Source organism: Ooceraea biroi, chromosome 12, assembly GCF_003672135.1.
Source record: "Ooceraea biroi isolate clonal line C1 chromosome 12, Obir_v5.4, whole genome shotgun sequence".
In the NCBI taxonomy this organism is placed as follows: domain Eukaryota; kingdom Metazoa; phylum Arthropoda; class Insecta; order Hymenoptera; family Formicidae; genus Ooceraea; species Ooceraea biroi.
The window spans coordinates 7,941,777-7,954,940 of record NC_039517.1 but is presented as its reverse complement, the minus strand read 5'-3'; the positions used below and the strand labels follow the sequence as shown (position 1 = coordinate 7,954,940).

The window sequence follows — 13,164 nt, the reverse complement described above, 5'->3', positions numbered from 1 at the left end:
CTGTCCATGTGCTCGAATTCGCAAGCATTATTAGTTTTGACAGCGGAAGCGATGCATTGATTGCAGAACGCGTTCCCAGCTGCCTGTCAGCATTTGCACGAGATTTATATTACAACGAAATGCTTTTACTTTTCAACGTTAATCACTATATAAATAATTACCTAAGTTAATAATTACAATGGATTATAATAATACAATAAATAAAGTATCATTCAACCGAACGTCTATTTTGTTCTTCTATTTAAAAAACGAATTTATCGCCTTAAATAATTATTGTTTAGAAGACACTGTAATTAAACTTCTCATATTTTTTCGTTTTATTTATTATGCATCAAGTTATGAATAGAAGAAGAGTAATCTGCGACGATACATAAGAGACGACCACACTCGCGACGAGAAAAAAGAAAATATAATACTCGGACATTCTTTTCTCTTTACGATGCATAACGTATAAATTCTCTACCTTACAATTTCGTACATGACAGTCTTTCATACGGTAAAAATTTAAATGTAATGTAACGTAAAAAATTCAGCGCTCCATATCTGGCGCTTGACATCACCTTTTCGCGCGAAATTCGCTCGTGCAACAAGACTCCAGAAATGGTAGCTTTCAGCTGAAAGAACAGGCCATATTCCCCTAATTCGGCCGACCGAAAACGCGGAGGAAGCGCGCGTTAATCCCGGAAGGAAGCCATTGTCGAAATTGATGTCAAATAATTGACATGGGTGGCGAAAAGATCGGCGTCGAAGATGGCAGCGCGCGAAAACGATCGTTCGCGCAGGTGTAGGGTGGGAAATTTTCGCGAGATAAATACATCCCGCGATTTGCCGCATTGACGTTCCCGACGTTCAAATGGAAATCCCCGCAGACGTCGCACACGGCAGAGACTAGAGGAGAGGAGAGGAGGTGAGGAGAGTGTCGCAATTACGAACTCGCGGATACAATATCCTCATTCACCCCGTCCTCCATCCTCCTTCACCCGGCGTCTCCATCCTCCTTCCAATCCTCCCGCAGCCATCGGCGAAGTCGTGCGCCACGTCGGAGAACCGCGATAATCTTGAAATCAATAAAGTGTCACCGCGGATTTCTCCCGTGATGCACATAGTGCGCAAGTCCCGCGTCATCCTAATTTGCGACACGTCCGCCGTCGTATTATAGATGAAGCCGCAAGCTGCAGCACCGCGGGATGGTCTGGGGGATGATAACCCCTTTAACCCACGAGTGCGCTCGCTCGCGAGACGTCGCGTTGCGTTAAGGCGGCGCGCACGCGGCATAATGCAATAATTCCCGCTCTTTTATACGGGACGCGCCTAGGTTTCCGCTTCTTCCTCTCTTTCCCTCCCGTAAAATGAGATTACCGACTACTCGTCTCGTGCAATGGAATCGCATTTCTTCCTCGCGCGGATAAATCGAGCGATCGGCAATCGCGCGCTACGGGAGAAAATAAATCCCACCGTTCACACGGAAAATGACGCCCTAAATTCTCCTAGAAGAAGAAGAAGAAAAGGAAATATAAAAAGATATAAAAAGCGTACTTTCTTCGGCATGTATCCAGTGGTATATACGGGATCGTTCGAGATTTACGAGCCTACCGGCGAAGTAGAAAATGTAAAGTGGACTTTACCTTCCGCATGATAACGAGGGTCCGACACGAGCATGAGGATCGTCCGTTTGATAACAGACGCGAAAGCGCTATTACATTCGTGAGCAAAGAGCTTGCGGGCAGGCCGGTGTTACGAAACAAGAGCAAAGAAAGCACGACGACGACGGCGTGGGTGAGGAAAGATAAAACCCGAGAGAGCGCTCTCCCGGTGAGATTTTTCACGCGGACGTAGTCGCATATTTACGAGAAGGAAAATCGAGGCGCTTTGCTTTGCCGCGATATTTATAGCGCGCCTGAGTTTCGTGGTGAGATAGATCACCCTCGCTCGCACGATGGAAAAACGCACGCCGATCCCGATCATACGTTTAGCTGAAACGGAACGGAAATCAACTGACTGTCTCAACGTCGTTTCCAAACTGTCATCGCTTTTTGCTCAGCCTCGCGTGCACGTCTTTTTCCACTTGGCGACGGGACCACATCGAGCGAATCGTTTCGTCCTCTCCCACGAGATAAGACGCGAATTCTCCATTTCTTTTTTCGCGCCGAGATAATAATTACTTTCTTTGTCTCACCGTGACAGGTGAAGGGAAATAATACTGTTGCGCCGAAGAAGGAATTCGTTGTGAATAATTTATTATATCGACTAAATAAAATCATAACGCACCGGACAACGTATTACTTTTACAATAATTATACATATAACTGTGAGATATAACGTTAATTAAAATAATATCTATCTGCGAAGCGGAACGCGCACGGCGGCACTGGCATTTAATAATAATTAAATTTCGAGAAAAACAAGGGGGGGAAAAAGAGAGTGCATATTAACCGGAAAATCGCTCGCGTATTCAACGACCTAATTTATTCCCGGCACTCGCGGTGGACGTCGACGCGTGCGTTTAGTCAGCTACCCTCGCGACTTCTTCCGTAATTACGCGCGCGGCGCAGCACCGCGTGAAATTAATATCCGCGACGCGGAAGATACCCACCACCGAAAATGGCTCGTGCCAGAATGAGAATGAAACGCGAATAATTTCCAGGGCGAGGGTTAATATTGGCGGTCGGAGGCGGCGACCGATCGATCAATCCCCGTCGTACCTTTGAGACGCGGGCCTCCTCCATAGAACCTTTTATATCCGCAAGGAATCCCAATAAGTTTTTCGCCGGCGCAGCAATCCAATCGCGACTCCCTGATTCTATCTTGGCTGCGTGGAAAGTGCTCCTTTTTCCCACGAGACGATGGCCGCGCGGTTCTTTAAGGTACATGTGCACTTGTGTGTGCATGCACGTATACGCGTGTGAAGACACGTACACGTGCTGATAAATAAGTAACGTGGTGAATTCTCTCGACTCGAAGAGAGTTCAATGGACCGCTACCACCGCGGGTAGCTACCCTCTCAATTCCGTCGTGCGATTAATAACGTTGAAAGCACGAATCCAGTCGGCTAGAAAAAGTTACCAGATTCGCTTTAACACCTTAAAGCCGCTGCAACCGCGCTAGTTCTCTCGCTCAGGATCATTTAGGAGTGATATCATTTTCGAAATCTCGTTTGGATTGCTTCTTCCCTCGATTGCCACTGTTTCACGCGTTTTGCAATACTATCTGGATAAAACGTTCGCAAATATCGATATTAAATATTTCGCAAACATTAAGATATGTGATATTTATCAGCGCAGTTGATATATCAGCTGAGATATTTAATATCGACAATTAAACTATGCCAATTATTAATTTTTTGATTTCATAAAAATTCCATTAAGGAAAGACTTTCGATTCATCTGCGCGCAGTAAATTGACTGACCATCCTGCATATTTTACAAAGTTATATTGAGAGCAGGTAATGTTAACAATAGATGTTAACACGAATGTTTCATACAGCATTGAATGTAATTTAACGTGCTAAATTCTTTATGATATTATGTTTCGCGATCGCGCGACCACTCGAAAAATTTCGCATGTCGTATGAAAATCGGACACGCTATTTTTATTTTGACAAATGTAATTAAAATGGAACAAAAAGAACGAAATAAAAATAGATTATCATCTCGATCGAGTGAAACGAGTGCCAAAACGGAGAGTTGAAGGAAAAATAATTGCATTGCACCCTTTTTAATCCGTTGTGTTTGCCGATCAGTAGGTTTACGTTGATGCCAGTGTGAATTGTGGGAACCCCAATAATTATTAAACATCAACCGTCATCCAGTAACGATATTTACATGTATTGTTTAAATATTTTACATGTTAAATTATAATAGGTATCAATGCTGCGAAACCGCACAGTTATTTTCAGCCTCTCCGATTAGGATTTCTTTATGATACTCATTTTTACTACGCGCGGCAATTTAAATGAGGTCTTCTTGCACTCTGATTCCTCTAGAGTCCATCAAAGGTTTAAATGCTGCCGACGGAATCTTTTCACATCACCATCGTCTTTTACCCCAAACAATATTCCACATCAGAAATGCCTGGCGAATCGTTATTGCTCGTTTGATCATTGATCGGGCGCGCCTTACGGGACCGTTGTGTGTTCACGAGGAATCCCAATAAGTCTCTTTCCTTCTCTGTGATATCAAGGGTGCCGGTACCAACATTCTCCCTGGTGCCTAGTGCCCTGAAGTGCCCTCACTATCTCGAAACGACCAGCACGGGGTAGAGAAAGAAGCGGAAACGAATCGACGTGAGTGGGTGCCGAATGCTGAAGCGGGACGTAATGTTCTTTACGACGCCACGTAAGATCAGACAGGCCACGTATACGACGGCTGATAAATAAGTAACGCGGAGGATGGAGAGGGTGGAAAAGCAAAAGCGGGTGGCTCGCAAGCTGCTCCCCGATCAGGAATTGGACGGCAGCTAAGGGAAGTAACGACGACCCGTGAAAGAGAATCAATTCGATTCGTACTCTCTTCACCTCCCTTCCTCTCTCCCTCTCTCTTTTTCTTATCATTCTCGGTATCTTTCTCTCACTTCGCGTCGCACTCCCGAGTCTCTATCGGTGGTCGTTTCTCTCCAACCCTCGTAGCCGACCTCCGCACCCTCCACCTCGCAGCGCAACAAGTGCGCCCCCGACTCGCATCTTTAAGAAAGCGGTCGTACCTCCGCCTTCCTCGCTTTCCCGCTTTCGCACCCATCCGCGCCTCCTCGCCCCGTTTCCACCCGTGACTCGAACCACCGCACCACCACCTAACACCACCGTGCCGTTCCACGACACAGCCGGGCGTTTTCCTTCTCGTCTTTTTTTCCTCCGTCGTCTTCTCCGACCTCGCTCGTTCCCCTTTCTCACCCTCGCAAGTGTCCTTCATCCCCCTGACCGGCCCGCAACCACCTTCGAAATCACTCCGCGCTCTTTCCATCTCTTTACTCCTCGCTTTTCGCCTTTCTTTCTATCTCTTTCGTCTGTCGCTCTCTCGTTTTTTCCACTGCGCGGAGATGGCTCGCGACTTCGAACGGCTGCCAACCACTCTCCTTATGGTTCGACTGTTCGCTACCATTTCCTCCACTGTTCGTCCCTCTCGTCTCTCCCACACCGTTAATAGTGTCGTCTCTTGTTTCTCGTATTCCTTGCATGATGCTATGTACATACACGCGTGGGGAATGAGAAGAGAGATGTGATGATGAACAGACTCTACGAGCAAGGATGCGGCGAAGATGACGCTGAAAGACAGACTTTGCGGCTCGACTAACACGAATCCAAGGCGCCGATTCGAGAACTTCGCGAACGCATCGCGGGTTACGAGTCGATGCAATGTCGCGAAGCCTGAGGGATGAAATGACTGCTCCACTGTTCGTTAAAGAGCGAGAGGCGAAATGGAACAAAGCGCGAGGATGGTTTGTCGCGATTCATCTTTGGGAGAGACACTGCTACTCATTATAGATTAAACTGTAGAGATCAGTTATGATACAATGAAAAATTCATTAAATCACGAGAGATGTAATTCTATTTATATTTTTTAATATTGAAGAGAAAAAATACGAACATATTTTTTGGGAAGATATTTTTTCGAGTTACTTATAAAATGCAGATCTCTTATTTTTAAGAATAGCCGTTCTCTGCGAAAGCTTATTTGAAAACGATGTATTTTCAGCATTCTCTTTTTTTTAATTATTTCTCTCGAATCCAGGTTAATATCAAGCGAAATAAAACGCAGTGGTAGGATTTGGTGGCTGCCAATAGACGGGGAATTTAATGAATACCGGTATAGTTACGGAATACTGTAACTATATACGGACATCTGTGGCCCTGTCGAACGCGACGTTGGATCGTCATTCGATGAAACATGCTGAATTTATTGGCGGTTTAATGCCGCCCAGGACGTTTATAGGAGCGCAATAAATAAACTCGAGCGCGTGCTATTACGAGTGACAGGAACGTTACCGGAGGCCGAAGTGCTGCGCACGGGAACATTGTACCGTCAGAGGTCCGGTGCAAAAACGTCCGCCTCATACAGCTGACAGTTTTCCCTGACATAATTGCAACGCGCCGCAATTAATACAGAGAGATCAGCGAATGTTTCACTGAAAATGAATTTTCTTGTATCTCTACCTTTTGTATTGTGCTAATTAAATTTGTATTAACCAAAAGGTTCGTATCGCGATTTCTCAAAATACCAATCTACCCCATATAGACACAAACGTGATATTATTTATTATATATATTCGAAATTGATTTAATGAAACACAAATCACATGAGACACTTTGATTCGTTCAAATGTCAATTTATCTTAATAAGAAGAGAAATTAGTCAGTCAAGAAATTTCATTTATATCACATCAGAAACGAGTCTAAGGCAGACGAACAGTGACGTTGTCGATCTCGATCCCGAAGACGCGTAACTTCCGGGAAATGGCGCGACGTCACGATGATCGACGAAGCCCCCAAGCGAATGTGCCAGTTTAACGATCAGGAAATTCGACGAAAAGGAAAGTTATTAATGGCCAAAGTTGGACGGCGTCGGGAAGCAGCGCGCGCCGCGCTCGGAAGCCTCTCGATTACAAAGCGTGAGCGCGAGCGAGAAGTAACTACACGGGCGGGAGTACGGTTACAAATTGCGCTTGAAAGTTGCCCCACGTTGCTGCTGCGGGATAATGGATTCCGGAATAAACGAAACTGCCGCCGACCGGGGCCATAATTTAAGCGGATGCCACGCAGCGCTTCGGATCCGCTTTCGTCACGCGTTTTCGAGTTGAGCCCGACGTCAGCCGCGAGGCTGCCAAGTGGCAGGAAATCAATCGGCCACTGGGGTCCGGGACACTTCGGGACTGCGCAAACGAGAGAATTTGCGGCTGTATTTCGTGACATATCCAAAAAAAGAGAAAGAGAGCAGAGAAGAGTAGTATTCGGCATTGTATTCCAAAAGTAACGAACAAGCCTGTGGTGTCTGTAAAGCGAGCCGTTTCGCGGACGCCTCGAAAAATCGAATAAAAAAATTCGATCAGACCTGGATGAACCATTTGCGCGGAATTGTGGCGATTCGCATTGCGGCGCGGCCATTTACATCGCCATGCATTCGCAACGTGGTGTCACGAGACGTGCGAATACGTTAAAAATATAATAGTCCTGCAAACGCATGCGGTATCATGAAATTTAAATTTATTATAAATATTACTGAAATTTCCCGAGCGTATAGTCATATGAACGCAGGTTGTGCGTGCGCAAGTCATCCACTTTCTTTATTCTTTTCTGAAAAGAGGAAGAGATCTCTGTCATGTCTTTGCGACCTTCTACCTTGTCGCAAATTCCTGCCTTTCATCCCTCTGTCGTAAATGCTCTTAATATGTACGATTTACGATTTTGCTCATCGGAAAATACTCGAAGTGCGATAATAACGTCTCATAAATAAATGTAACTCGGGATTCGCATTATTCATCGACGTTTTGCATAAATGTGTTCCGCGTTTACCACCAACTCTTGCAGATGCGATTGCGAGTAAGTCGAATCTCATTACGGGATGTAAAAGACGCGCAACGCTGTAACAAACGCATGCATTTGAATTGTAGAACGAGCGGACCCGCGCGCGTAATAGCCCGATGCGTTTATTTCCGCGCACGCAGCTGTAAGGCAGATTACGCCGCACGACATTGTTAAATTCCGCGTGTGATCTGGAACAATCGTGTCACGTTCTCCAGAAGCCACGTAATTCGTGCTGCGACGTTTTATCACAACGACGATTTACGGCAGGCTCACTATTTTTTGCGGAGTGCCTCGTTGTTCTTCGAGATGCATTATGACAACGGTAATTTCACTCGAGTAATTTTTATCGATGAATATGCGATCATTCTTGTCCACGTTATGTAACATCTAGAACTTAACGTTAATCGTTGTCCACCTTCTAATCTCCGCGGCATAGACGCTCATGTTTCGCAAGCCCCGTGTGGTTTCATTAACTGTCGCGGTCGTCAGGCCGATTCCACCGGGGTCATTTTTAAAGTCGAAGAAATGGATTTTTAAAGAACTCGGCCGAGAGAGTCATCAAGAGTGGTAACGAGCGCGTCCGCTCGCGCGCGAGGAAGATCATTTGCATGGGCGGTACAGTACTCGCCCCTGGTACACAAAGAGCACCCACAAATCTGCTGGGAGAGCGCAACCCTATCTCTCTCTAGTGTGTTCTTACTTACCGCGAACAAGGATGAGGATGCTGAACAGCAGCGCGGTGCTGAACGGCCAACCGGCCATCCTGGCGTGGAGCGTTACGTCGATTCAGCCTCCTCCTGAAACAATACGAGCATGCCCAATCAATCAACCCATCCGCTATCCCGCTATCCGCGAGAGCCAACTGCGATCCCTGTCCCTCCCGCTGCTTTCCAGCGTCCCTTCGTCGCCCTCACCGCCACCCTCACCGTTCGGGTGCTCGTTCTACCTTCCGATTCCTCCCCAACCCCCATTTTTCTCCTGGCAGACTGCCCGTTCCACGTCCAACCTCGCCGTACTACCCGAGCCTTCCACCCCGCAGTCTCCCGGCCTCCTCTCGACAACCATTCAACCCCATCCCGTTCGCACGCCAATCCTCTACGCCGTATCGACAATTTTTTTCCACTCTCTCTCTCGAATCCGTGCCTGGGGGCTTGTCCGCTCAATGAAAGTCCTCCCAGACGGTGCGCGTCGAGCGACGAACATAATCGTGAAACATGCGATGCGTGCCACCGGCTCTACGGGGCTCTTCGGTATCTATCGGAAATGCCCCCTTCTCGCGCACGTGTTTTTCGCCGCTCTGCGCGAGCCGCGCTGGAAGGTCTTCGACCTCACCATGGTCCTCAAATAGCCTCGCCAACTGTTGAGATTTTGGCACATGTTTGGCATAGTTAAAAAAACTGCATATTTCTGACGTGCAAGCAAATTAAGTACTCAGCTGTCACATCGACCGATAGACATTTTTGAAAATTTTATAACGACGGATAAAGAACGTTTCTAAAGCGTCCACGATCTAAAAGCAATTTAAAGAAAATTCGGATCCTTCTCTTGATACGCCAATAGCACACAGATAGTCTTTCTAGGATACCATTATCGCAGAAAAAATTTATAAACTTTAACCGCTGTAACCGCCTAAATAGATGATGTCGACTTTCGCGAGAAAAAGAGATACTTATATAGAACAGGAGAAAGAGAGAGAGAGAGAGATTTCGAACAGCAGTGTAAGCGACAGCTCCAGGAGATAAACGCGATATACGACATATCGATATCCCGTTAAGCGGAAATGCCGATCTGCGGTCGCGGAAGTGCGAGTTACTCGATGCCAAGGCATTCGTCCATGCGCATCGGGTAAAGTCTTTCCCCGCAGAGGTAAAATGTCCGCGTTTTACCCTTAGGAACTTCATTCAAAGAGGCCGAATCTGGAGCGTTCGATTCGCTTCACGGCACCGCAGTTACATCACGGGCAAAGCCAAAGGGCGGTCCACACACAACCCTTATGCACTCCGTTCGCCTGCATACACAAGCGATCTGCAAGGGTATGCTTTTTCTATCTACACTCATCTCCTGCTACTTCTTCGTTGAATATTTTTCGAGTTCCTACTCGTGCACCCCGTGAAGCGGATATAAAAGCCAACGTGAAACATATTTCCGTCCCACCGAGTGCGGCAAGGGAAAAGTTAATTAAAAAGCAATGCTTTATCAGAACAAAATTTCTGGATTAATTTGTTGAAAAAACATAACTGATATGAATTTTATATATTTTATATGGTTCTTATATTTTATGATCTCCAAGCTTATTAGGTAATTTTAATGAATTTCCACTGAAGCTTTGAATTAAAATTTTGTCTATTAAAATTTGGAATAATTATTAATAAATTTAGTCAAATAAGTGCGACAAAAACATAATCGCATTTTATGATTTTCTACAATTTAAAGTATTATGCTGCATATAACGTTACTTTACTTTCACATGCTCTCTGTAAACATGGTGCAAGTGCGCTTCAAAAAAATTATTCTTTGTATGTAGCATTGCGCAAATATACTCTGTTATTTCAAGGTAACTCCATCGAAAATAATTCCATCGCGTAGCTAAATTGCATGTTTGGTATATAACAGAAATGTTGAATCGATACGTTCACACGCACATGACGTCTATGCGTTTACGTCATCGCTCTATGCATTCAATTTATCGTACTGCGAATAAAAACGAACATATTCTCGTTTCATCAGGATAAGAATTTTGATAAGAAAGAAAAAAAATAGGTTAGAGAAAATCCCGCTATCTTCTGATAATCTTCCGCGATCACGAGATGGTAACATAATTCTACGAAATGACTTGAACATCTCAAATTACCATCGCAAAGGGTTAATCTGTAATTTCAAAAATTTCATAACGTAGGGAAAGAGTTCACAGGATATTTTATGTGAATTTCTCACATCTTGGAGGATTGGAGTGAAGTGCTTACATGTGTTCGCCATCGCGCGAAACTATCCTTATCCAGACATGGTCGATGCCACGAACCGCCAGACCGCAACCCCGTCGTGGTCATAATTAAGTTTACGACACAGCGAAAAATCGCGACACGTCATTTTTTCCGCAGTCAGATGCGCAAACTGACAAACAAGCGAAAGGAAAAAAAAATTGATCGGCCGAATCAACTGCGTTAATAATACGCAATGGCTGACTCGGTTATTCTCAAGCAGAATGTCGAAGCTGTCGAAGATGCCATAAATTGGAATGTACCTAAAAATGGAAATACCAAAAGAATGAAAAAAACAGCGTGGTCGATCAGCGGACGTGCCGAATCGATTTCCTTAAATTGCGCGGCGAATTAATACGGCTACAGTTGTCGGTTGGCGCTGCAATACTAAAATAAAAAAAAAGAATTGTTCCAACAACACGATGTTCTTTACAGAGAATCGCTCTTCATAGGAATATCGTTTTAATCCCTCTAGCGTTCCGACTACACGCTGATTTAATCGATCTCACATCGATTTCAGCATTCACGTGTAGATTGTCAGTCATCGCTCATTTCGAGAGGCCCGCTTTTGAGGGCCATCGCTCACGCTGCTTTCACAGAGATAAGCGAAATGCTTTGCGACGAACGAAGAAATATCGATTTGCTCTTCCGGAAGAACGATCGCGTGATCTCGCACGTTGCGTTCATGATTCCTCATAATTTCCGTGTAATTTTACGTGGCAAACAGCTCGGAGGGAGGAACGAACGAACGCACCCTTTTGGATCAGCAGCTACTTACAATTAGCCGTCAAATCAAATACTGTAATTTTCTCGTGACGCCGAGTCGTCTCCGAGAATTTAAGAGGCTCGAATTTCTTATCATAGGATACCACGACATTCTACGCGCGTAACGTTCTACCAAACTAATTAGCATCACGGTTTGCGTAAGCGCGTAATATGATATTAAATGTGTCGTGGCGGCCGCAGCGGCGTTCATGTTTAAAGCACGTTAACGTGGATGGGAATTAGATGCGCGTGCCCGAGTAATGCGCCGTGTAGTCGGACTCGTGTATAATTCACGCAACGGCGGGAACAAAGCGCCGCTTGCCATGAACTCGGCTTCCTAAATCACTTGCGCGCCCGGAGAGCACACCCCCGTAAGGATCGGTTCCCGGACGCGATGAATCAGACTGCGGCGGCGGTCGCGTCGAACGAATAATCGCGAGAGCGTCGATCGACCAACCAGCGCGGCGCGTTCTGATTCTCGCGCGCGTCGACCTCGCGCAATCTTCTCGTTCGCAAGATTATCCGTATGAATAAAACACCGTGTTTCTCTGTGCCACGCGCCAACCAGATGCAGATTTCGCCCGCAGATTAAGCCGCGGCAGACTCGCGAATTTACCCCTTGTTTCATAATAACTTTGGAGCCTGCCACACGGAACTGCCCGGGTGATTATTATATCCGGCGCGGCGGTGGTTTCGCGATGCACGGCGAATCCGTTAAACGCACGGCAACCGTCGAGAATGAAACATAACGCGGCGAATGAAGGAGATAGAACATGACCAGAAAATTACGGACGCGGCTGGTACCTCGGCGCCGCGTGCGAGCGCCTTTGATCATCGACGACGACCGCGGAGGTAACCGGAAACATCGTGAATTGCCGAATTATTGAAATGCTGATATTTCCTGTAATGCATTGATGTACCTGTCGGTACCTCGTAAACGAATTTGCAACCGAAAATTCACATCAACTAAATAAAATGATGCAAAAAAGTCTCCATCAAATTTTCCAGCTCCGATCCAATTATTTTCGCATTTCCGACGCGCGCGACGCGGATCGTTAGCGCGACGTTACCAACGGAAATTCTTTTTTACGAGAAGAAGGGAAAGGGCCTGCTCGCATTAAGCCACGCTCAAAGGTCCCGAGCATCGCGTGCAGGTGTATTCATTCACCGTGCGTCGCCTGCTATGGGATTAATACCGGCCGGCTTAATGGAAGCGGGAGAAACAACGGAACGCCGCGACGACAACGGAAAAACAACGACTGCGATGCCGGCAACCATGGCGTTGGTTTTCATCGTCCACGCCACCACCCTTGTCGACGACATCAAGAGTATATTCTTTGCCCGGTGACTCTCGCCAATCCCGCGAGTTCTTACTCCTCCCGGCCACCCTCCATCGCACTTTCCACCCTCTTCTTGCGCTACATCTTCGCCGTCACATTCATTCATCCATCCACGTCTTCCCTCCTCTCGCGGCGACTCTTTTTCCCTCCTACCCGCGTCCTACCCCCGCGTCACCCTCGTCACGGGAATATCTTACATACACGGCGACGTCGTATCGCATCTTTGCATCGTAAGAAATTACGAGGATTATGACGGTCGTCGGAACATCTTTACGTTGAAAAGGCAAAGATGGAGAACACCAGGATGAAGATAACGAATGACGACGAGTCGCAGCGTCTGCAGTATCTCAGAATCCTTTGAGCGGCTCAAGTGATACAAATCGATAATAATGAGTCGCGGCTTCCAGCGGAGACGTAACAGGAACAATTATTCCCGCTGCAACGTGAAACTTTAGACTTTCCCTCGTTTACAGACGCGTAATAGGAAGTGCACGATACTCTCTTCCGTTTCTCGGCGAACCTGATACACCGTTCTCTCTCTTTCTCAAGCAACATGATGAACATGTCT

General features: G+C 46.2%; 1 protein-coding gene across 3 annotated transcripts in view; it reads right to left on the bottom strand.

The window, feature by feature from the left end:
• LOC105284248 (Down syndrome cell adhesion molecule-like protein Dscam2) overlaps window positions 1-13,164 on the bottom strand; it is a 144,530-nt gene that overhangs the window by 113,424 nt on the left and 17,942 nt on the right. For all 3 annotated transcript variants that reach the window (XM_011347612.3, XM_011347611.2, XM_011347610.2), the window contains exon 2: window positions 8,218-8,310. In XM_011347612.3, the coding sequence (XP_011345914.1) occupies window positions 8,218-8,275 (58 nt within the window). In that variant the 5' untranslated portion in view covers window positions 8,276-8,310. The remainder of the gene's footprint in view (window positions 1-8,217; window positions 8,311-13,164) is intronic.